This window comes from Onychostruthus taczanowskii, unplaced genomic scaffold, assembly GCF_017590055.1.
Source record: "Onychostruthus taczanowskii isolate IOZ18803 unplaced genomic scaffold, ASM1759005v1 scaffold22, whole genome shotgun sequence".
In the NCBI taxonomy this organism is placed as follows: domain Eukaryota; kingdom Metazoa; phylum Chordata; class Aves; order Passeriformes; family Passeridae; genus Onychostruthus; species Onychostruthus taczanowskii.
In genome coordinates, this window is record NW_024499462.1 from 774,870 (window position 1) to 801,173 (window position 26,304).

Genomic DNA, 26,304 nt, shown 5'->3' on the forward strand with positions numbered 1-26,304 from the left:
GAAAGCAGAAACTCAAGCAAACATATGTTGTGGCCCTATTAGAACATGTCCTCTTCTCTTCTTCCCCAAAGCTCTGCTCAAGCAGATCCTAAAATACTTTTTCCTTGCTGGTGAGTATGGAGTGAGGTTTCAGGGCACTGTCATTCAAAATCCTAAGAGCAAATCAGAAGCGCTGACGACTTCAGCAAGACAATTTCAGCCCTTCTATATTCAGACATTAAAGCAGCCAATTACATTTTGGTCACGTTCTAAACCCTCTTCCATAACTAGATGGATGGTTTAAAATAATAATAATGGAAAATAGAATTTGAGCCATTGCTATGATGAAGAAGAAGCCCAAAAATTTGTTCATCTCCTGCGATTCCGTAGGCACGAGGACTCCTCATCTACCCTCATCTGAAGCACAGGAACTACAACTTCTGAGCAAGAAATGCACCTCTGCCCAAAGAACAAAGGTAAATCTGCATTTATTTATCACCTGGAGAGGTAATTCTGACACAAAGCTACATCAGTATCCACTCACAAGGTCAAAAGACACCCTGAAAGACTCCCCACTGCTTTTAGCAGCTCTGCAGAGCATCTAAGACCCAGCTCATTTCTAAGAGACATCACATGGGAATTAGTTTGTTTTTTTTTATCTTCCCAAAGTTGCTTTATACACATAGTGATAATGGTTTAAACATTCTCCATTTCCATCCTTCATAAAAACCAGACTCCTCTGAGCCTCACATGTAAATTGTACAAGGAATTTGTACTGAACTGAACTGAAACTTCTGTGTAACCCATTCTGCAGAAATTTTTTTTTGCAACTATAGACTTTTTATTAGATCTTGATCTTTAACTGTCAGGAACACACTTTGAAAGCACCAAGAATATAGCAAGTTTTTCCAGTGACTCAAAGCAATCTGACATCATTCCTTGTGCCCAAATCTCCTACATGACTATTCATCAGCTCCTCCTTTAGGCCTTCATTCACTGAGGTTTAAAGAGAACACACATCAGGCAGTAAAAACCTACCTCTGCAGTTAAATTTGGCGGTGTCATAATGTCTTTCAGCACATCTGAAAAAGAAAAATAGACAAGAGTTCAAGGCAAGTCTCTGAGGCACTCCCAGCATCTGTCACACCCTGGAAAATCATGCATGCCCATCACCTTTATGATTTAAAACTAGAGGTTACACACAGGAAAAAAAACAACTGTTTTGCAGCAGACTGCTCACTAAAAAGTGAATTATTTTACTGAAAGGCAAATACTTACCCTCTGGTAATTGTAGTCCATGGCTATGTTTTAGTCAGTGTGACTCAATTTATGCAAGTATGAGTTGAGTATTCACCTTCTAACCCTGAGCATGAGCAGCTCCAGCACTGGAGCAGCTTTGTGCTGCCAAACACCTGGAGAGCAGACAGCTGTGACCTTCACGCAGGGATGCTGAACCCAGGACACAGCTCAGGGTGCCTCAGCAGCACTGTGGGTGCTCAGAGCAATGGGGATCACAAGGACATCCACCACAAACCCCACTAACATTCTCACAGATCACTTGTACCAAGCAGAGATTGTGGCACTGCTCTGTCACTTGGCATTGATTCCTGAATTTAAGTGACCCCTGAAGGCCAGGCAGCCACGTTCCCCCTCAGACCTGAGAAATGGCACATTGAGTAGAACACCATGAGGGATTAAAAAATAGTTTTGTTGACACCAAGGATACAAAATCAATGGTTGAACACAATCCTGGCTCAGCTGCACTAAATTGTGGGTATTTGCAGCCCATTTCTGAAGGCTCTGGAGCTGCAGCAGTCTCTCCCCACTCACAGAGACAAAAACACAGCAAACCACACTGGATTTGCCTTGCCCAGGGATAAACAGCAGTGATGAGACACAAACCACCCCTCAGCTGGGCTCTAAACCAGCACCCTAAGGAACAACCAGATCAGATCTTGGGCTAAGGGGAAAGAAGGCAAGAGTGGATACCCTCCAGAATTTTTCTTGGAGCTGCTCCCTGCAGGGAAGATGATGTGAGTAGAGTGCAGTTCAGAAAGGAAAACTGAGAACAATCCTGCCTCAAATCCTGCCAAGACCAGCTTGGATGGGGACCTGAGCAGCCTGACCTAGAGAATGGCATCCCTGCCCACTGCAGGGGGGTGGAACATGATGGTGTTTAAGGTCCTTCCAACCCAAACCATTCTGGGATTCTATGAAAGAGGACACCAGGCTGAAACACAACTGCTGCAGTCATTTCAGCAGACAAATCACACCTAGACCTTCAGTTCTGATTACAGCCTGTGCTCTTCACAGGATTTCAATTCCCACACCAGTTTCAGGAGTGCTATGAACTCGTCTCTGCTTCCCAGGTATGTCATGACTGCAGCCTCTGGAGCCATGCAGAGCTTAGCTGACACTTTCAGACACACAAACCTTTGGGCTGCTCCTTGTGTGACTGTAACTGGAGCCTCCCAGCACTGCCCTGAGCTCTGCCCATGACACAGCCACAGGCAGCTCTGCTGGGGCTGCACATGCTCTCAGGGCTTCCCTTTCCCTGAATTCCAGAGCCTTCTCAGCTCTATCCTCTGCTAGGGAAAAGCCTGGCAGCTCTAACAGCTCCAATCACATTGCTGACACTTGCTCTGGGTCAGAAGTGACCAAGTTAAGCTGGCAGAGGGGACTGGAGCCTTTGACAAGAGAGGCTGGATGCAGGATGTTCATCCAAGGGGGATGGAGCAGCCAGCAGCACAGGAACTTGGGAAGCTGCTGGGAAGCAAAGCAGTTACCACAAAGCATCTTATCCAGGAAAGTTTCCTGCTTCCTTCTAAAGAAACACCCAGCTCAAATGGGCACTAAGAGATGAAAGTCTTTAAAACATTTTAAAAATCCACACATGGGCAGAAAAACCATCAAATTTGGAACTTTGAGAGAGTATCAGTGAGCAGAATACCATGAGGGATTAAAAAATAGTTTTGTTGATACCAAGGATACACAAGCAATGGTTGAAGACAAGCAGTGCAGAGCTCCTGGCTCAGCTGCACTACATTTGTGGGTATCTGCAGCAGAAACCCCACCAACACACACTCTGGGGATACTTAATGCTTCCAGTGCATCTGGGCTGGGGTTTTAAACACTATTATAACTCAAACAGCATCAGATCTCCAGATGAAACCTGAATATTTTTTTGAATTTTTGGGGTTAAGGAGGGGTTTGGCTGTTCTTAGGATCCTCCTTAGGATTAAAGTGAGTTTAAAGCAACCCAGAAGCAAAGTGCTGCCAGGCAGGCACCCTGCTGATCAGTCATGGTGACACTGCTGACAGGACCTGGGGCTTCCTCTGCCAGAGCCCAGCCCCAGGGACACAGCAAGCACAGAAAATCCCCATTTTCATCACAGCTCCTTCCTTTAACCACCTGCCTGCAGGACAGCTCAAGGAAACCCACTGGAGAAGATGGAGATGATTACACCAGGGCAGGTGACAATCTGTCAGCATGGGAAGTTAGGAGATCCAAGTGGAAGAACAGATTTAAAGGAGATTTAAAGAGATTTAAAACAGATTTAAGGAGAGTACTGAAGAAATAGCAAAGGCAAACAAGAGAGAAGCAACACAAGAAGGAAAATTAAACTGCTCAAACTGTTGGGAAATTAAAAGTCAAGATGTGAGGATGGGGCATAAGTGACAGTTTCAGAAAAATCTGTAAATCCTTTTAGATAAAACTGCTCAACACACACATTATTATCAACTTCATGGAACAGCTACCTTAAGGGAACTCAAATCCCATGACAGATTTTGAAATAATTCTGACTATAATAATGTAACTCCTCTGAACTCCCACCTCCTCCTTTGAAACACAGACAATAGATCATTATTTACAAAGGATCAGCTTAATCTGAAGAAATGGAGTTCTCTGGAACACCTGATGGATGCAGCTCCTTCCCATCTCCTGACCAAACCTTGCCACAATTCACCTGATTGGCATTTCACGTGTATAAATTTTGCCTGCATAAGCATTAAGATATCTCCAGACAGTTTTATCCTCTGAAACTTTCCATCTGAGGAGGAATAAAGTAATTCTAGCAAGATTCATTTGTGATTGTTTTGTAGTTAACAAGAAGGAAAGAGATTTTTATATAAGGAACCTGAAGACAAAACCTTTGGCACACCTGGGCAAGTTTTTTCCACAGCTGAAAACAAACACAGCAGCAAAAGAAATGTCAAATGCATTTGTCTCATCACTGCTCTTCTCCCTTACAAACTTTAAAAAGCTGTTCCTGTGCAGGGCTGGGGGACTGAGTTGTGCCTTTTTACAGTAAAATGAGGCAGCTGGCAGACAGCAAACTGGAAACTTAGCAAGGAGCTCCTCAGGCAGGTGGTACTCAAAAAGGTGCTCATCAGTCTTCCTAAAATCCTCCTTTCTGACACAAAACCTTTCTGGTTGTTACCTGGCCCCTCTGGAGCCACACTGGAACAAGGGGCTGAGCACCAGGCCCTGTCAGGGACACCAAAGCCACCTTCCCCAGCAGGTGACAGCTGCACTGGCCCCAGGCAGCAGCAGGACAGTGGCTTTAGCTGCCCTTGCTCTGCTCTGCTGCTCAAAACAAGCAGGGGCTGCCAGGAGGCTTGAGGGGGGAAGTGATGAACCAGGGGAGTTTGAGTTTAAATGATCCAGATCTGCTGAGCTCCAGAAGATTCCAAAGGCAGAGAGCCAGGAGTTACCTCCTCTACCTGCACCTCCATGCCAAGGAGCCATCAGCTCTTCTGGGAAGCACTGGCCTTTCCACCCAGAAATTTTATCCAGCTATTAAAAGGATGACACTCTGATTTTCCTAAGCTGGAAAATCTAATTTTGCTACTGAACTCTATGAAAGGTGACCAGTGTCTCTTCTTTTTATGTATCTTTTTCTGCCCCACAACAACTTCAGTGAGCACTGGGAGGTTCCTCAGCTTCTACCGTCAGTTCTCTCCAACATCAGACAAAACAGATGCACAATCCCTTAGCTAACCTAGAGGCAGATTTAAATCCTTATTTTTAAATATTTGCTTTAATGACTGACAGATTACAACGTCATGTATTTCAGTACTACAGTAGTTTTTCAATTAAAACTATATTAAAACTAAATATTTAAAAACATATTCATTAAAGAAAATAATAAAGCTGTAACAGTTCAGAGAGTCAATCTTCAACTTGGATTTTTAGGAAAAAAATGAGGGGTAGGAAAACCACGACTCTTTGACATCACTAAGTCATTTATACAAACGAAATTAGTCGAAGCTAATGAATAAATTAGATGAAGGAACAGCAACAAAAACCTAAAAAAATAAAGCCAAAACCAGAAAGCTCCTGTAACAGTACCAGCTTTCTGCAGAAACTAAATTTTCAGAGAAGTCAAACCACCACAAATTGCTCCAACAGCTTTTTTTAAAAAGTAATAAACAGGGACACAGAAGAGGGAGGAGGCAAACAGAGCCTTGGTACCAATGCAGTTTCATTTAAAAAAAATAGAGAAAAATCCAGGAAAATATTCATTTGGCAACTGGACATTAATACATTACAGAAAGCCTGCTGTGAATTACTTTTCACTTTTTAATCACATGGCCCAAGCTCCAGATGGGCTGGATGCCAAGTCATTTAAAAGCGTTCAAGTAACATGAATACACACCAGCATTTCATTTAACCTCACTCAGCTCCACTAAATGAAGTACCAGTGCTCTCAATCAGGCTTAATTGTTTTAAGAAATGTGCAAAACATCTCCAGCTCTGCTTCAGGACAGCAACAAGCCACTTGCACTCCTCAGCTATTTTTAGAAGTCATTATTTTGGAGAATGTATCTTTAAGAGCATACTTACAGATTGTATATCTTGTAATGGTTTTTATGCTTTGAATCCAAAAACCTTCAAGAGAAAAAAAAAAAGTATGCATGAATATACATTAAATAATATTGACCTTAATTTGCAGCATCCTTAAAGCAGCACCCAGCATGTGCAGTTCTGCATTCCCAAGCCCAAAAATCAAGGAGGCAGAGTGCTGGAAACTTCACTCCTCCAAATAATCCAACAGCATGGATAACACTAATGCAACTAAGGGAAGCAAGGTCTGACCTGAAACTGAAATATTTACTGTACATGGACTGATTTTCTGATTCCTAAACCACCTGCAGGTCACTGTAAGAAGCTGAGGAAGGCTTGGTTATTTTCAAACAGAAAGCATTGATCACACCAGGTATCTGGAGACACTTCTTATTTAATCACCTGTGCCAAACATTTTGCCACAAGGAAGAAAAGCAGGTAAAGTAACTCTTGTGTTCCAGTTCCAGCCAGAATCATTCACTTCAACCCCAGATTTTTTATTATTTGCCACTGAAGTCTGTCCCAGTGATATTGTGGGTTTTGGAAGGAGGACCACTCCACTTTTTCACTCTCATTTCATTTCCATGCTCACTTTGGAACACAAACTTCCCCTACAAGCCTCGGCGAGCCAAACTGCAAGCATGATTCATCAGAACTGCTGTGATTATATATGATGTGTCACCTGGCAATGTGCAAGAAGAAATAACATGCAAATGTTTACACTTAACATCATCAACAGTGTGTATCTGCACATCAGCCAGAAGGAATTTAATTAGCCATGACAGAACATGCTGTTCAAATTGAAAAGAAACACTAGCTGCTAAAATCCTGGAAAGCTCAAGCAAAAACAAGCTCTGGTTATCAGTCATAATATTCCAGAAGAACCTAGAACAGCTCTGTGGTTAAAGGCCTGCACTAAAATGGGAACAGATGTGAGTGTGAAACTCCAAGTGCAGCAGGAAAAAGAATCCATGAGTGCCACTGGTGCCCCTGTTGGCAGCCTTGGAGAGCCTCAGGAAGATGGTGGATAAGGGGATTTGTTTCAGGAGATGTTCCTGTTTGTTAACACACACCAGAGAGTGAGTGAGGAGAGCTGGCTCTGCTTTTCCAGGAATATCCCCAGAGTGGAGTATAAGCTTCCAGGCAAGGATGTTTTTAAGGACAAAATTCCATCCAAAACCTCTCCAAGTGTCAGTCACAGGAGACAGCCAGCAGTGCAGGTTGTACTTCTCATCCAGCATCAGGCTGGAATTTGTCAGGGTACCAGCTATTCAGAAAAAGCCCACTGCTGGATCCTGGCTCAATACCAACTGCTCAGGAGCTTGAGCACCTTGGATTTCTGCAAAAAAACACTTGGAAAAAAACTCCCCAATAAAAAGATGACTGGAGCAGATGAGGACTGCAACATGCTGAATGCTGCATGATCACATTTTATTCTTGTTTAAAAGAGAAGGCAACAAATGTAATAATACTTGAGCATCCAGTTCCCTGCAGCCACTTAATTTACATCTCTGCTTATCTTAATTTGGTTGATGATGCTTTTAGGTGATCACTGCTCCTTTTGAGAGTGTTTATGGACAGCTTAATAATTATATAGGCATTCCAGTACTAAAATCTAATTTACACATATCTACCTACTCAACCACTAAAATGTATTTTCCTTCATCCAGAAGCTACTGAAATCAAGGCTGTGAATGGATAGAGGGCCTTCAAAGACTCCTGCCTATCAATATTTATTTACATTATTCTCATGTTAGATTAGATATTAGGAAGAAATTCTTGGCTGGGAGGGTGGGCAGGCCCTGGCACAGGGTGCCCAGAGCAGCTGTGGCTGCCCCTGGATCCCTGGCAGTGCCCAAGGCCAGGTTGGACACTGGAGCTTGGAGCAGCCTGGATAGTGGAAGGTGTCCCTGACATGGCAGGGGTGGCACTAGATGGACTTTAAGGTCCTTCCCAAGCTACAAATTCCACATTTCCAGCCAGCTTTCTTTCCCAGAAGTCAGAGGCATCTTTTTATAAAGCTAATGGAATATCCAGTCCCTGATAAACTCCACCTTTGAAACTTGTGGGACAGGGGCAAAGGCTGGACATTGGATAAACCACAGAATGGTTTAGGTTGGAAGGTATTTAAAGCTCATTTCCTTCCAGCCCTACCATGAGCAGGGACACCTTCCACTGTCCCAGGATGCTCCAAGCTCCATCCAGCCTGGCCTTGGGCACTGCCAGGGATCCAGGGGCAGCCCCAGCTGCTCTGGGCACCCTGTGCCAGGGCCTGCCAGCCAAGAATTTCTTCCTAATATCTAATCTAACATGGGAATAATGCCCCTGCTCACCAGGGCAGCAGAGAATGCAGGCACTGCACCTCCCCCAGCCAGCTCAGCTCCAGGCTCTGACACTCTCAGTGCTATTTGTGGATGGTGATTTTCGTCATGACAGTGGAACATGCAAAACCAAGCCCCTGGAGCCCAGCTGAGTGCAGCTGTGCAGGGAGCCACTGCCTCCAGAGCACGGACTGTCAGGTGAGGCTGAGGAATCCTCCCAGGGTGGGAATGGAGGAGCTCAGCTCCCTTCTGTCCCAGCCTGGCTGCAATCCCCATGGAAATTCCTGCAGCTCTAGTTTTGCCTGCCAACAACTGCAGAATCATGGAATCTCCGAACAGTTTGGGTGGTGAAAGACCTTAAAGTCCATGCGGTGCCACCCCTGCCTGGCTCCAGCCCCATAAGCAACTCAGTGGCCTCCTCTGGACTTGCTCCAAGAGTTCCACATCCTTCTTATGTTGGAAGTACCAGGTGGGGTCTCAGCTGAGCCCAGGGGCAGAGGGGCAGAATCCCCCCCTCCCCTGCTGCCCATGCTGGGGCTCAGCCCAGGGCACGGGGGGGTTCTGGCTCCCAGCTCTCACCCCCAGCACCCCCAGCTCCTTCTCCAGGGCTGCTCCAGCTGCTCATCCCCTGGATTGATCCCTGGGAGTTGCCCTGAGCCAGGGGCAGCACCAGCACTTCGCTGAGGTTGGTGCAGGCTCAGCCCTCCAGCCTGTCCAGGTGCCTCTGGATCCATCCCTTCCCTCCAGCGTGTGACTGACAGCCACAGCTCAGTGTCACCACTGGACATGCTGAGGGTGCCTCAATCCCTCTGTCAGTGTCACCCACAGAGCTGCTGAGCAGCACCAGCCCCACCTCAGCTGCCCCTGGTCTCCACAGGGACCACGAGCTGCTGCCCACACCACTTTGCCTGCAGCCATCCAGCCAGTCCTGCATCCACTGAGTGCTCCATCCATCCAACCCGTGTCTCTCCGGTTCAGACACAAGGATGCTGTGTGGGAACACTTTGCACAATTATGAGACAGACACTCCCTGTGACACCTCCCAGCTGGGAGAAGCACCTCCTTGCCCAGACACACCCAACACCTTCCCTGAAAACCTTCCTGCATGATCCCTCAGCACAAAGACTGAGTCTCTCACAGAGCTACTGAGCTCAGGACTTCAAATGATCTCTCTCTCTCTCTCTCTCAAATGATCTCTCTCTCTAAAAGCATCACTTTTCAAAAAAATCACAACTTTGAACCCTAAAGCCACAAACTTTTTAGGCAGCTTCTACCAAGTGTTTGGTTTTTAATGCATCTTCTCACACTCTCCAGGTAGGGTTTTAACTAAGTGAATTACAACAGTGTTCCTACAACACTCTCCACCTCTTCCTCAACTGTAGCCAGCAGTTCAGAGCAATGACTTTTTCTGAACCTATAGGGGTTTTTTACCAGCATTAACAGATTTTAGGTCATCTTTCTCCTACTCCATAATTATTCAACACAAGCAAATGTAAAAGCCTTTATTTAAAGTAATTTACTTTTACATTTACTATTTGAAATACGTTTCAAATTTACTATTTGAAACAAATGTTTACTGTATTTGCAATTTGAAATCAGAATTTACTAATCAAGCACTTCGTTTATCAACTGAAGAAAGGATAAGGGCAAACTTATCCTGAAATACCATAAGTTACCTGAGGAAACTCTTGACACTGAAGAGAGCCATTGGATTGATGTCTTTCTACAAGTAAATAACCTCTTTTTACTCCAACACAAGTTACTGTAGTCAAATTTTCCCATTAAAAAAGCAGATTATATGCATTTGAGATCAACCCAGAACAGCAGCCTGCCCATTTTTTTGTTGTTTCCAGCACTTTTCAGGATAGCTATTAAGGCAATATCTACAAGATGTAAAAATATCTCAGCATTTCTACAAGTCAGGAACACAGCCTTTCCTCAGCAGGACATAAATGAGTGTAGAAAAGATGATTCCAAGTTTTATAAGTTAAGGAAAAGAAAAAGAAAGCCTTACCTTACTACATCATCAATGTTGTTCCGGTACACTCCTTCAAGCCTCTCCGCAGGAAAGCCCATAGCAATTATGTTTGGATAAATATCTGAATATGCAAGTCATGGAAATATTTATAAAGCATGTGAAATGCCTACAAAAGCATTAAATGGATATTAATCAAATGTGTAACTGTACCCAAATCAGAGCAACAACTCAACAGACTGCATGCAATAGGTGGGAATGTGCAGATCTGAAAAGGGTTATATACCTTGCCTATCAAAAAAAAAAAAAAAACAACCCAACAATCACCCACTTCTGAACAAATATTCTCATTTCTTATTCTGAACTACCCGCAATTCACTTGCCAAAGGCAACCCAGGATAAAAGAATTTAAGAAAAGTACCTCTTAGCCAAACAAATCAATGCTAAGGAAAAAGGGCAAATAAGAAAATTTTAAGTTTACATTTAGAGTTGATGTAGTAAAGAACTGCTAGAAAATTACTGGTATTTATTTTCCCCATGGTGAAATTATATATGGATTTTTTTTTTTTTTAACAGAGTTCTAGAAAAGAAAGTCCTCCCAAGTTGAAAGCATTATTAGAAATGATAATGTAGTGAAAAAGCTCAGCTGAAGAGTGAACCAGAAATGAAAGCAGCAGCTCGAAACAACCCATACCCTGCCACATTAACATACTCCTCCTCAAACTAATTTTAGCAGGAGCAAGAACAAAGCATGATATGTTTGAAGTTGGCCCTGCTTTAAAAAGGGGGGCTGGAGGAGGTGATTTCCAGAGGGCCCTCTCAACCTAAATTATCCTACCCTTTTAAGACTCGTTTTTATTTTCAGGGTCAAAATATACCAAAGCTCCAAAGAATAATCACATCAGAATGGGAGATACTGCACTGGCTTCCAAGATACTAAAATTCCAGTTACTTGTGCACAAAGAAAAGCCTGAAGTAGGACACAAACTACTCTACTCCACCCTTGCAAAATTCCCACAAGTCCTCAAGAGCAGAGCAGCACAGACCAAGTTCTGCATTGACACCATTAACTGCAAGGCTTCAGAAAAACATTAGGAACTGAATACACGGAAATAATGTTTTGTACTCTTGGAAAAAAAAAAATTAGCATTTACTGTGTTGTAATCCAAGTATTAATAGACATTGGTCTGCTTGGGCCATTCAACAGATCATTTGTACAGACAAAGAGAAAACTATGAAAAAGCTTTGGAGTAAGCCAAATAAATATTTGTGACTGCTTTAAATACAGACACTGAAACAGGTTTGTGTCTGGTTTCCAGTTTATTCTGTACTTGCCCAAACACTAAAAAAACACATATTGGGAAAAAAACCCAACTAAACATTAAAGTGCTTAACTTATAGAGCTTGGGATAACCTCAAATCACAAACTTTGAATTTCCCTCTGATCTATTTTACTCAGCAAGCAGTTCACACCTCTTTAATTAACAAAAGGTGCAATATAATTAGCAATGTCTTCACTGTTCTATCAGTTATTCCCTGCCATAAGCAGAAGAAATTGGTTTTATACTATATTAACTGAATTATCTGGCTAATACACCCCATCACTCCCTCCTCCTTCCCAATTTCAGCCTGATTCCTCCCTACTCGCAGTTCCATTCCAGCATTTCTCCTGCAAAGCCCATCCTCATGCATCCTGCTCTCAGCAGCAGGGCTACACAAACCATAAATTACCACAGCAAAATAATCCAGTATATCAGTCTGCTTTCCACAGCACCTCTCGTGGAAGACAAACCCTCATGCTGGCAACCGGGGGAAAACAATTTCATTTTGACACATCAAAACAAAACTCGGTTTCAGCTGCAGCATCACCCATGGGACAGATGCCCAAACTTCAGTGAATTGTGAGTGACTTGCTCACGCTTCTATTTGCATGAGCTTTCCTACATTTGTTCAGGCACTGCAGCCCATAGTTGACGCTCAGATGCTTCTCCTCTCCCAGGGGCTGAGACAGGAGATACTTTCCAGGATTCCCAGCTGGTGCAAGAGAGGCAGACACACCCCCTGAGCCAAGGGAACAGAACATCTCAACAGCAGCGTTCCCAGCCTGCTCACACACTGCTCCAAACACCAAAGCCTCCAAACACGCAGGCACAGGCAGATAAAAAATTCCAAAATAACCGGGGCGCTCCCAGGCTGCTGGAAGCTCCCAGCTCTCCCTGCTCCCCTCCCTGGCTCAAGGGCACAGCTCCCAGCCATTCCTACTCCCAAACTGCTGCACGACTGCCCCACAGCAGCCAGCAGGCTGGGAAAGCTCTCCAGGATCAGGAGTGCAGCCTTGGACTGACTGATCAGCACCTGGGCAACCAGGAGGCACTGGGAGTGCTTCAGCTGATCCTGGCAGTGCCCCAGGCCAGGCTGGACAGGGTTTGGAGCAGCCTGGGATAGTGGAAGGTGTCCCTGCCCATGGCAGAGGGTGGCACTTTAAGGTTCCATAAACCATGAGATTTAAGGTCCCTTAAACCATTCCAAGATTCTGTGACCATTAGAATAATTTTTACATTTTAAACCAAAAGTGGGAATTGCAAAAGGTGTTCCCCAATGTTCCAGCAAGGACAATGAAAAAATACTTCAAACAGAGTGGAGGGGGGGAAATATGAATCTATTTACTGAGGCCACCTTGACAGGAGGAAGAAAACTTCCCTGGAGGGTAACAGAGCACTGCCCAGGGAGGGTGTTGAGTTTCTCACTCTGGAGACATTCCAAGCCCACCTGGAAGTGCTCGTGTGTCAGCTGCTCCAGGTGACCCTGCCTGGAGAGGGAGCTGGACTGGATGATCTCCAGAGGTCTCTTCCAACCCCAACTATTCTGTGAGCCTGTGATGCCGATTCACTAAAAATTGTCTTGTGTGATCTGGGTCTTTGCAACCTGACAGCACAAAAACCCAACTCAACTTTGCTCAAAATTTGTGTGAGCTGGGTCTTTGCAACCTGACAGCACACAAAAACCCAACTCAACTTTGCTCAAAACGAAATATCCAACAGTGGGCCTCACGGGGAGGAAGGGCTGTTTTTAGAAAAACATGATAATTTTTTTAAACACACAAGCCAATGTCTCCCCCACCTAAATATAATCGTCCTGAAGCACCTCAGTGATTATCTCAAAGCATTAGACTGGAATGCAGCTCACAGCCACTGCTGACTCACCCTGGTGTCTGCACAGGGCTGGTGCCAAAGGACACGGCCCCAGCGACGCCCTTCCAGGCACCAGGCTGCATCTGCTCCCAAGGGAAGCACGAGCAGCAATCACAAACCCATTCTTACTGCTGAGGAAGAGAATTTTGGGGCTTTTCAATACATGCTGACATAAACACTCCTGATAGCACGGTGAAGAGATGCAGAACCATCAAATATCCCGAGCTGGAAGGGACCCAGAGGGATCCTGCCCAACCCTGGCCCTGCACACACACCCCAACAATCCCATCCTGTGCATCCCTGAGAGCATTGTCCAAGTGCTCCTGGGGCTCTGGCAGCCTTGATGTGTTGCTTTGAAACTCTGTGGTGGTTCAAAACAACCAAAGAATGCCTTTGCTTTAGGCAGCACTAAGATGGAAGAACAGAATGGAAGTGGTGCTGCTGTTTGCACAGATGAATTAAATCTCTGAGCAGAAATTGAAGTTTCATCACTTAAATGGAGAAGTTGTCACAAAGCAAACTTCTTCCACTCATCCTGTGAAAAGATACCCCAAGATCTGCAGCAAGTGGAGGGCATGATTGTTCCTGCATCCCTCCCAGCCTGTTTTTATCCCCATGCTGGGGAATGAAACTCCTCTTCAGGGACAGGGACAGCCCCTGATCACTGCAAGGACCAGTTCAGGAGCAACCATCCACTGAGCATCACCTTCAGCAGGCTCTGCTCTCACCAGCCACACACAACAGCCCCCAGACACCCCTTTTCACACCTCTCTTCATTTAACATCGATTTCCAAAGCTGAAATTAAGATATTCACTACCAAGATGAGATTTCTTACACAGGAGCTTGGGAAGCTGGGCTTCCATTCAAAGGAAGAACTCTGAGTCATCATGAAATTGGTAACCATACTGCTAATTTTAGAAATCTGGGAGAACTGATCATTTAAAACGTGCAACAAGCTCATTATCAATTCCAAGCTTTTTTTTTTTTTTTTTTTTAAGACAGGAAAACAAAAATGGAAAAAGCCTCAGTCATTTACTGAGTCTGTTCAACACATGTAAAAACAAAGTCAACCAAAGTGGTGTAACTACCAAAATTTCATAGGATCATAGGATATGCTGAGTTGGAAGGAAGCCACAAGGATCCACAAGGATTTGAAATGGACTTTTTAAAAAGCATGAAATAAATCCCACCACATTTTGCCAAAGTAGCTCTTTCCTAAGATACTCATTCCCAAAAATGGCTTTAACAGTTTTTAAAGTACTCATTCCTTTCTCAGTCTTGTAAACATGGAAGCTGGGATTTTAGTGCTGATAATAAAAAAAAAATTACCATGGACAGACCCATGATCACAGAACCATAAATATCCTAAGCTGGAAGGGATTCACAGGGATCACTGAGCCAGCTCCTGGGCCTGCCCAGACATCCCAACAACCCCACCCTGGCCATCCCTGGAGTGCTGTCCAAGCTCTCCTGCAGCTCTGGCAGCCTCGGGGCTGTGCCCATTCCCTGGGGAGCCTGGGCAGTGCCCAGCACCTCTGGGAGAAGAACCTTTCCCTGAAATGCAACCTAAACCTGCCCTGGCCCAGCTGCAGCCATTCCCTGGGTGCTGTCCCTGTCCCAGAGAGCAGAGATGGGAGCTGCAGCCCCTGGTGAGCTCTGCCCTCAGCCTCCTCCAGTGAACAATCCCAGTGCCCCCAGCTGCTCCTCATGCAGCCCCTCCAGACCCTTCCCCATCCCTGTGTCCCTCCTCTGGTCACTCTCTGGCAGCTTTACTCCTTTTCTGTACTCTGGTGCCCCATGACACACAAGGCAGAACACTAGAACACCGTCCTCCACTTCTCAACTACACAACTCCACTTCCAAAGGAGCCAAGACAACACTGTGCTGTGCCCAAGGAACCTTAAAATCAACATCCAATTATCTGCTAAATCACCCAATGCCACAATGATGATTTGTCAATACTGAAACCAGACCATTGCAAATAATCCATGTGCCACTGCAGAAACGCCTTTGCTCTAATGCTGCTCACAGACTGAACAAAACACTCTCCTTAAAGCCTGAAATCATTCCCACATTGCTGAAGATGACAGTCTTTCCAGTTGCTATGAGAAAAATCCTGGATCATTATGCAAATCAGCTGTTATAATCACTTTCAAAAATAGCTGTCTATATATTCACATTATGCCAAGACCAAATTAAAGAATATGCAGTATACACTTGCAATTTTTTACATACATAGAGATATAAAAGTAAATTACTCATGTTGGTCCTGTAACTGATTTTGCTCACAAATTCAGACTTTTTCCTAATAATGGAAAGTGGCCAAAAAAGCATAGCAAAACATTTACCAGTTCTTAATTCTTAAAGAGTCACAAGGAAGCTGCAAAAACCAACAGCTGCAGCTCTTCCTGCAGTGATCAACATTGTCAGCTAGTAACTGTAACATCATTAGAATGTCTGAGTGATTTTATGAAGTCCCATATTTCCAAGTATTTAACCCCTGATCCTCACTCCACTCTTAAGGTGGCTATAACAGGAAAACAGAGAGCAAATTACCTCATCTCCTATTTTATAGGCAGGCCAGAGCATTCAGTGCTTCAGAATTTACACACAGCCTTTTAAACCCAACACTGAGACAGGTTTTACATCAAAACACAAACGAAAAACAACTTTAAAAATCACAGCCCTTTGCAATTTTACAAATATTTATTATTTACAAGGGCCTGGAACAAAAGGAAAAGGGGGAATGGCTTTCCACTGACAGACAGGTTTATATTGGATATTGGGAAGAAATCCTTCCCTGAGAGGGTGGGCAGGCCCTGGCACAGGGTGGCCAGAGAAGCTGTGGCTGCCCCTGGATCCCTGGCATGTCCAAGGCCAAGATGGACAGGGCTTGGGAGCCACCTGACACCATGGAAGGTGGCCCAGCCCATGGCAGGGGGTGGGACTGGATGAGCTTTCAGGCTCCTTCCAGCCCAAACCATTTTGGGATTCTGTGAATCAAGGGCTTCAGGAAGATCTAGCAAACATCAGATTTCATCTTTCTGTAGAAAGGAAATTTCCAAGAAGCTGAATATTCCTGAAGCTGTGAATGATGGAGCTATTCAAGTTGTGCTCTGGAGCTAAAAACCTTTCTGCACACCCTGAACCTGACACCTGCAAATAAAACAACAACAGTCCATTTCTCCCAACCCTGAGCTTCCAGCTCCCAAATTGGAATTTCATTTAACAAAGAACAGCCTTAAATCGAGGAATCTACAGCCTGAAAAAAGCTTCACAACTGCCAGGAATGCTAATTTTCACTTCCAGTTCAGGCTAGGGGAGGTTTGGCCCTGCTTTAATCTGCTCCCCACCAGCCCACTCCTCATCTGCTGCCAGCTCTGCTCCGTGTCACCCCTCACCCTCCTGCCTGCGAGGGGACCCAGCCACCAGTGTGGGGTGGCCAAGCTGTCACTGCCACGTCCTGTTTGACAGCAAAGCCCAGGAGCAGAGGGCATGGCTTTGAAGGCTCCCAAAGTTGCTTTGTTGTCTGAATTAGCCAGCAGGTTTCAGGAACTCCGGCTGCAGGAGCTGTGTGAGGTGGTCTGGCAGCACAGCTAGGCTGAAATGTTCCCCTGGTGACTTCCAGCTCTTTAACTCCAGCTCAAACAAGTCCACAGAGCAACAGCAAGGGAGAAAAAAAATCAGCACTGCTCTAACTGTTCAACAGCTTGACAGCCTGGAGCTACAGGGGGAGTGTTACAAGAAGTGTCCACACTCCATCCTCAAACAGATTTAAGAGCCCTGACAAATGGCCAAGCTCTTATTAGTGCCATTTGCTTGACAGCATCCCAACAAAAAAAAAAGAAAATGACATAGGAAAACATATCCAGGCAAATCTAGAAGACTTTCCTGACATACATGCTGTTTAAGCTGTACCCACGAGTGCCTTCTTTATTTAACAGGCAGCATTTCCACTAGCCAGCATGAAATGTAAAATAAGTTTAGTATTTTTCTAGGAGCCTAGATCATCAGGAAGTATAGAGGAAATGAACAGGAAGAAAGTTCTTCAGAGCAAAGGAGGATTCCTTGTAGCCAGCCAGCTGCACTTGTCAACTCTACCATCTGTGCCTTAAACAACAAGCAAAGGGACCAACTCAGATGTGGCTGAAACATTTTATCATTTAGAAGAAATGCATTTAACCCCTTGATGCTCTATATTCCAACAATTACACTTTTCCCCCCAATTTTTTAAGGGTTTTTTAAGCTTCCAGCCTGCAATTTAAATGCAACAACCCAGATAAGGAGTGGCTGCAACTCCTTCATATCCAGGAGGCAAACCTGTCCACACGAGGTCATGGGGCTGACAAAGGTCTGGAGGGGAACTCAAATTCTCACAGCACAAAGAAATAAATCACAAGATGCCTCAGGAGGATATGCCAGGTTGTTTACATCCACAACTCGCTTCTGGACCTGCTCATTATATTGCATTTGGGAGCCATCCCAGAGCAAGAGTCTCTCCCTTCATCTGTGGGGTGGAGGAAATGTGTCCAGGAACTCTCAGCCATATGGAGGCTTTGATGAAGAGCTAATGGGGTCACGTTAAGATTGAGGAAAAAAAACCCACAGACCTCACAGCATAAATAGAAAAAATCGTAACAAAGGCATGAGAGATGATGGCTGCTCTAGAGAACAGCTTGTAGTGACAAAGGCTGAGAAAAAGGCACCTGAAACTTCCATTTCAAAATGGCCTGGGATCACAAATAAAGATACAAAAGCATGCAGAGAGGAAAGGAAACACGAGCTCTTGTGCAGAGCTGCAAGAAATGCTTGGACAATGTTCTTAAGCACAGGGTGGGATTGCTGGGGTGTCCTGTGCAAGGCCCAGAGCTGGACTCTGATGGTCCTTGTGAATCCCTCCCAGCCCATGAAACCCCTCTAAAATAGCTGACCATACTAAAGGACACAGAAAAGCTGCCCTTCCCATTCAGAAAGAGCTAAGAGCAAACAGGAACACAACAAATGATGCATCAGACTCTGTGTTCTGGATCCAAAGTTTGACAGAACCCTGCAGCTGTGAAGGCAGAGACTGGGCCTCAACTCCCTAACTCAACCTCAAATCCAGACCTACAATCCCGACAGATTTCCAGAGGGAAACATGCAGAGGTCCAGGAAAGAAAGTTCTTTTGTTTCTGCTGAAATTTTGGAAAGGCCACATCCCATCTTTCCATAGCCAGCCTGGCATCCCAACAAGCTGCAACAACACATGGTGGCCCAAGGATGATGGTGCAGAATCCCAGGATCACTGAGGTTGGAAAATGTTCTGGGATCATCAAATCCACCCTGTGACTGATCCCCACCCTGTCACCCAAACCAGAGCATCGGGTGCCACATCCAGCTGTGCACATGAGGCAAGACATGAGGGACTGAGCAGATCCCCTCGAGAGGAGCCAATGCTGTGAGAAGCTGGACTACCACATCTCAAATTGAGTTTTTAAGTGCCAAACTGACCTGTTTTAACCACCCAACGCAGCATGAGCTCTTTCAGGCAGAGCTGTGAGATGTCACCGTGTGTTCCCAGCACACCACCCCACTTTGCAGGATCTCCCTGAACCACCAGTGTGTACTTAAGCATGTCCTAACCTCAAACACCCCCAGAAAAACACAGGAATTTTATTCACTAAAGAGAAGCCAGCACAGAAGAGTCACTACTTTGATATTTACTGACAGGAAGTGAAAAATGGCTCAGACTCAACTTTTTGCAACCCTGAAAGAACATCCAAAAACTTTCAGAGACAAGGGAATTTAAAATAGCTCCGGGGTTGCAGGACAAATACAGCACACTAAAAACCTTCACAGAACAGAAACTACAAAAAGTAGGCTTTGTATGGATTTATCAAACCTTAATGTGCGTGGGGTGGGTCAAAAGAAAATAAAGGTGAGTGGCAAAACAAGACACAAGGACATTCTAATAAGCCACTACTCAAACAATAAGCCCCAAGTAGATAATTTTATCCAAATGAGATCTGGTGTTTCCCTCCTCTAAATGTTAGCATAAAAAAAGGACATTACTTCTCTAACTCACCCACACAAGAAATGAAAGAACAGAAAATACACAACTCTTCAGTTGTAGCCCAATATATACCCAGGCAATGCAATGAATTAAGCAGAGGCCTCTAAGAAAATTAATCATGCAATTAAAAGCTATTATACTACAGCTCCACAAAGGCAGAATTAAGTTTATAAAGACATTTCTTAAGCACTTCACTACAAAAAACTGGATATTAAGCAGTTTTTCTGCACTGCTGCACGCTGGGGCTGTGGAGCTGGGAGTTCATCTTTAAAGGGAACAATGCCAGCTTTTGCAATAGTCATCATCCCAAACACAGAGCAGTTGAGTTTAATTTTTTTAGCTGCACAGTCAATTACCATTTGAATCACAGAGCCACCACTTGAGCTACATTGCCTAAGAATCGTTATTAAGATAACCTAGATTTATGCAGCATGATACAGGGCCTAATTGCACAATTATTTACTTCCATTCTACAAAAATGCCTTTTTTTTTTTTTTTCCAGGGCCTCACAGGCAAGACAGCAAACGAGGCAGACGATGACAGGAGCAAAGAGGATGCTGGCTTGAATTAGAAACTGGAACAAGGATTTGTTTACATCTGAAATATCAACCTGGGCCTAAGATGCATCCAAAAACTAAAAGAACCCAAAGGAGAGTCAACCACCCACAAATAATCCACGTTTCAGGAGACATCCTGCTCTACAGGGCCACATTTCCAAATAAATTCCCTTCTTACAGCCCAGAAATTGCCATTCCAGTAACTCACAGGAAAGCACAAACTCACACAGCTTTAATCCCAAAAAATCTTCACCCAAGTGCCAAATCAAAGGAGCCCACACCTCTCCTAGGATTTAAGATGAGGCACAGGGCATATCCAGGAATTACTATACACAACTCCAGGCTATATATCCTATTTTCCTCCCTGAAAAAGCCATGCAATAAATTAACCTCCAACATCCACCCTGTATCAGGCACAGTAAATGAATAAAAATCACACAGAGCTCTGAGTTGCTCCAAAGTAGAAAGGAGCTGGGCTCTGGGAGTTAGTTATGAGTAATGACAGTATCTTTGGCCTCTAATGTAATTAAGGGATTTGACAGCTCAGCTGCCTATTCCCTCCCTTCTCTTCCAGTTTGTCAGAACACAACAATTGTCCTTTAAATCATTATACAACAACCATTTTCATGCTTAAACCTGTTGTAGGGGAAGATTCTGGCTAAGGTACCAGGGTATAATTTGTCAGCTTATGCAGCATTAATATGGCAACAACATTAATCCATTATAAATATAATTTCATTTAAGGAACTATTCAGCGATTCACAACCTGCAAAAACTTGGTGGACAGAAGCTTTACACAGAACATTTCAACTTGGTATTTGTACTCCCTGAAGTTTAGTTTTGGCTTTATGCTTTTTAGCATAGAGGGGTTTTAACACAACATCCTTTCAGGCATATTATTACTGAATAAATTATATCAATTGCTTCCACAACAAAGAGGTGTCCAAACCAACCTACAAGGAAGAGAATGGAGAGTACAGCCACCTCTCTTATGGGAGAAAATTAAGATAATTCTGTATTCCTCTACACAGTGTTTTAAGACATCAATACTCACTGTCTCTACAGCAGTCACTGTGCTCCAGTACACTTTGGTAAGACAAGCAAGCTCTTCTTGGTGTCTTAAGTGCAGCACTGAGTAGGCAGCAACAGGAATTTTGTCCCAGAGAAATCTGCCAGCCCCAGCCTAGCAGTTATCTAGAGCCAGCTAATCTCTGTGCATGTATTCTACTGCAGCAGCAACAGCAGCTCCAGTGTTGCATAAGCTCCACACACAAGGCTCCATCCTCTCCCAGGTCAGGGGAAGGCAGATGGAATGATCCTGTGGACAGAAAGGCTCTTTCCTGAGCAGCACAGATTCCTAGAAAGATGCATTTCCAAAATTCATCACCCTCCAAGACTCCAGCTGGACCCAGTGTTGGGGCTGGCCAGCCAACCACACAGAGTGTGGGGTGGGATTTCCACAAGTCCTCAACAGTGACAGAACTGTCCTCAGCGAGCAAACCCCACAAAGTAACTCCTTGAGTGCCAACACCTCATCAGCCATAGTGCAAGCAAGAGAAAACTTGGATTTTCCCTTAAAAAACACTCAGACCCAGTGCTGGTCCTAGCAAAGCTGGTATTTGATTCAACATTACCCTCTTCATATTTAACAGCAAAGCTCTGGATGTTCTGAAGACTTCACACCCTCAACTGTGCTTAAAACCAGGCTCCAGTCATTAATCACTTTGGCTGGGCATCTTCTAAGAGGTCACTACGTAATATGCAGGCCCAACTCATTTCTCTGCCCACCTTGAGAAGAACACACAGCCACCACTTCAGCACCTTCTGCCTACTTCAAAGTGTGCACAGGCAGGTATTTGTTAATTTGGAGTTTAGCTTGTGCAAACAGTCTCCACATGCACTGAAAATTTCTGATGATCCAAGCTGAAGCCTTTCCCTAAGAATCCTGCATTACATTTCAACAAATGCAAAGGGACGAGCTGTAATTTGTGAGGGCTTTTCCTAAGTCCCTTTCTGAACAAAAGCAGTGGAAAAGCAGGGCAGGAAGGGGCTGGGTGACTCTGGAGGGGATTGCACCCCACAGCACCTGCTGGAGTGTGGGGTTTGAAGGCTTTAGCTGTCCAACACCCCTATCCACACAACTGGGGCACAGGGCTTGGGGTGTTCTGGGTTGTGAGGAGCAGTGAACCACCTAGCCCATGTCAAACCCCAGAAGAGAAAATGCAGGAACACATTTGCAGCAACCACCACCTTGCTTTCTCCATCTGGACAGGTCAAACCCTTTCATCCTTGCTAAGTGCAGAAAGAGCAATCTTCCTGGGATCAAACACACCCTGTACCAAGCAGGGAACTGAAACTCTGCTGAGTCCCCAGCCAGCAGGGCTGCTGCAGTGCTCTCTATGCAAAGAGACTTCTGAGATTAATTCAGAGCAAAACTGGCACTAATCTTGTCCAAAACCCAACATCATCCCAGGCTCCAGAAGCAAAATGAGTCTATTGGGCTCTAAACACTTGCTAAGGAACATGGTTTACTTCAGAACAAAGAAATACTTTCCCACCAATAAAATGCATTGCCAGTTGGTCTCTTCTAGTTTCTTCTAAACCCTCCCTGTGCTTGTGTGCAAGACAAACTCGTTACAAAACCTCTAACAAACTTCAATTTTAAAATGAGACCAAGTCTTTTAAACAAATGGCATTTCCAGCTCGGGCTCTATTTTTAAACACAGTATAGACCTCATGCCACTAATTCACTTTTTTTTTTCCTGGAAGCTGAGCCATTTTGAGTCAAGTCCCATAATTTAAAATTTCATTAAAAATGCAAAGAGCTTTAGGACTGCAAACAGCGTAAAGCAGTAAGAGATTCTAAGGAGCTTCCTCCAGCAATTTCAGCATTCCCTGCCTTTCATTCCACGAGACAAAGGACGTGTGAGACGTGTAAACTGCTCCCAACATCTCCTCTGCCTGAATGTTGCTGCAGTTTGTAGCACTATGTAGGTCACGAGCTCCACATGCTTCAGTCAAGCCCTAGGCTCAGCCTAGCTGCCCGTTTGCACCCCTGTCAGAAGGCCTGGGGACACGAGACAAAGTTTAACCCGAGCTAGGACTGGCACAAGAAGCAGTTACATGGTTTTTTCCCCACTTGCTAAACTCACACTCAAGAGCTCTTAAGACACAGGCAATCCATGCACTGCTGCATGGAAATGTTTTCTCTCTGCTGTTCCCTGCAGTGAAGGGGGCATCACCAAGCTGCACAATTTCAGAAATAACACACAGAGTACCTCAGAAAACATCCTGGTGCTTGCAGCATCAAGAAATGCAACCATCAGAGAAGAAAGACATGAATCCAAACTTTACTTCTTACCCATGGGCACCAAAAAGTATCCAGTACTGCAGCAATTAATTAAAACCCAAATAAAGCAGAAAGAAACATCTGAAGCATTAAACAGCTGATTTAATGTCCCCACCTTTAAAACCCTTTCTTCTTGTAAGTTCAGAATATTTTTGTCCAAGATGTGCATAAAGTGTGCTCAGAGAGACCATCTGATTAGATGACAAGCAGCAGCAGTGTGGTTTTTAAAGACACACAGGCCCACTTTCATACCCTGCACTGATTTTGGGAAGATGCTGTCTCCCTTTGCTGAAATCCCACATTACACACACCAGGATTCTTAACCAGCTCCTCGGGAACTGAGGGCTCCAAGCACAACGTCCTGTACTGCACATACATCAAGATCACTTTTAGAAGGATCTGACACAGCCCAACCAAGGATTTTGGCACTCCAGCACCTCGCCCAGCCTGCCTCTGGCACCCAGGAGTTCCTGCAAGGCCTCTGGACAATATCCATGCCCAAAAATCTCTGATCACAGTGGACATTAAGACAGAGGGGCAGGGGAAAGGGCAGAGCACAGAACACAGGCAGCTCACTGCAGTTCCCCTCACTCTCCAGCTCCCAAAGCCCAGGTGAGCAGCAGCTGCTGAGTGCTCTGGAGCTGCAGGAGGAACCCACACCTCCATTTCCCAGAGCCCAGCCAAATGCCCAACTCCTGGCTGCCTGTCCTTTCAGCTGGACTACCCTGAACTAAGCAGGCATCTCTAACATCTCGTCCTCCCACCATGCCTTGCTGAACTGCTCACCTGGGCTTCAGGTTTTCTCTTTTTCCTCCTTAGTATCACATAATTTTATCCCCTTAAAATCCATGGCCACGTGTGTAAGGAATAAACAGGTTATTCCCAGCTACCAGGAATGGTGAGGAACAATTCCATGGGAGCTCTGCAAAAAGAAGCCTGCAAAAAAGTGATGAAAAAAATTCAACTTTCACTTCTGCAGCAACATCAGCCTTCAAGCAAAGCCACTGCATAGGCAGAAGTCTTCATTAATTATCTGTTCAAAATGTGCAGCTACAAAAAAAAAAACCACTTCTTCCTATGATTTTTTTTATCATTAAAGAAACCATACCATCTTTTCCACAAATTTCGTGGCAGAACTGTAGTCAGCTGCTCCTTTTAGAAACATCAGCCTAAGCACAGTGTAACAGCCTCTTTTAACATAAAATTCTAAGAATAAAAATTAAAAATAAGCAATCACCATTTGACACATCATTAGGAAATCTTGAGCAAGAAAGTCGAGGTTCAGCACTCACTAATTTCCTTGCTGGGAGCATATGACCAGTTAAAAAGATGTGTTTGGTCAAAATATCTCTCCCAACCAAGGGCACATCTGGGCAAAGCCGCCTGAAACACCAAACTCTCATCTCAACAGTGATGGCAAAACCTTTTGGTTTTGCCACCACTTAACTCTTTACATAAAGCCAACAAAATCACCAAGTGCAAACACCTAAAAATCCAGGCCTAAAAGTATTTTTACTGCAAACATAATGCAGGAATAACGAACCAGAGCTGTTGGGTTTTTAACTAAAAGCTAAGCAGCCACTTGCTGAAGTCCAGAACATTTCAGGCTGTTTTAAAGCCACCAAAATTTTAGGCCAAGGCTCAATGCAAAAGCAAGAGCTCTGTACTAGCTACAGCTTTCATCAGCTTTGATCCTGCTCAAAAACTGGATTTATTTGGAGCACTTGCTCAGACCTCAATGTAATTGCTCCAAAACCCAATACATTTCCACCTAATCGCCTTGCAGAACAGAAACATCTCTCCACAGGGAGACCAGCTCTGAGCACTACTGTCAGTATTCATTTTTCCAACTCCTAAGCAAAGTTCTTGCCCCAAAATCTTTCCCCACAGCACCAATCTATCCCCACCACGGAGCAAGAACCCTGCCGACAGCAGAGCCCGTACCCACCATGAACCCTGCAGGGCATTCCAAGCTAAACATCTGCCCGATGCCGCTCCAACACATCTGTTCCAAAGGCCACCAAAACTACACACCGGGTTTTGCCTCATTAGCCGTAATTGCACGCTAATTACTTATTCCAGAATAAGTATTCTATACAATCCTCCTCGATGAGACCCGTTTGTGACACATCCTCGTCCAGTTCACCGGGAAAAAATGGTGGGTTTTGGCTGTTTTGGTTTTTTTTTGGTTTTAAATTTGGAAGGAGCGATTGCCACCTCTTGTCATGGAGAGCCTTGCTGCATCCTAAGGTACAGCTCTGCCTTAGCGGAGGGCTGGAAATCAGGGCAGAGGACACAGGCTTTCACTGAAGCAACCCGAGGAAAGCCACAGGCCTGCCGCGATTATAATCGCGACACGAGTTACTAAATTTAAAAAAAATATATATATCTATAAAGCGCTGTGCACGCAAATCACGGCGGGTCGGGCGCATTTGCTGCGTGAGCCCAAAAACCAGCAGAGCCGGAGGTAAGCGGCTGCTCCGGAGCGGCCAGGGGCTCCGGGGCCGGGGGGAGGGGGGCACGGCCCCTCGGCGGCTCGGGGGGAGCCGCGGGCCGGCCGGCAAGGAGCGCTGGCGTTAATCCTGGAGCTCCCGTTAATCTGCCGGGCCCGGACAAAAGGCGGCCGAGGCGGCGGCGGCGGGGGAGGGCGCGGCGGCCCGGGCGAGCCCCGGCGGCGGAGCGGCCGGGGGCAGCGCGTTAGGTAACGCCGCGCGGGTCTGATGCAATCGCGGGACGTGCGGGAGCAGGAGCGGGAGGAGGATACAGGTCAGGTCCAGGTCGAAGCCATCCTCCTGGTATCGCCTTTTGTTCCTGCTGACGATCTCTTTGATGATGGCGGTCATGTCTGGCAGCCGGGGGCCGCTCCGGGGCAGCGCGCAGGGCCCGGGCGGCGGCCGCGAGGCACCACCGGGCGGCCCCGGGCGCTGATGCTCCGGCGGCTCAGCCCCGGGCGGGCCCGGCTCCCGGCGGCGGCACCGGCTGCTGCTCCCTCCTCCTCCTCCTTCTCCTCCTCCTCCTCCGAGCGCGTCGG

At 45.3% G+C, this 26,304-nt stretch overlaps 1 protein-coding gene across 1 annotated transcript in view; it reads right to left on the reverse strand.

The window, feature by feature from the left end:
• Positions 1-26,304, reverse strand: part of PTEN (phosphatase and tensin homolog) — a 48,720-nt gene extending 22,416 nt beyond the window's left edge. The window contains exons 1-4 of the mRNA XM_041404721.1: positions 26,038-26,304; positions 10,163-10,247; positions 5,828-5,872; positions 1,018-1,061 (exon numbers count right to left, since the gene is read on the reverse strand). Coding sequence (XP_041260655.1) covers positions 1,018-1,061; positions 5,828-5,872; positions 10,163-10,247; positions 26,038-26,116 — 253 coding nt within the window. The 5' untranslated portion in view covers positions 26,117-26,304. The remainder of the gene's footprint in view (positions 1-1,017; positions 1,062-5,827; positions 5,873-10,162; positions 10,248-26,037) is intronic.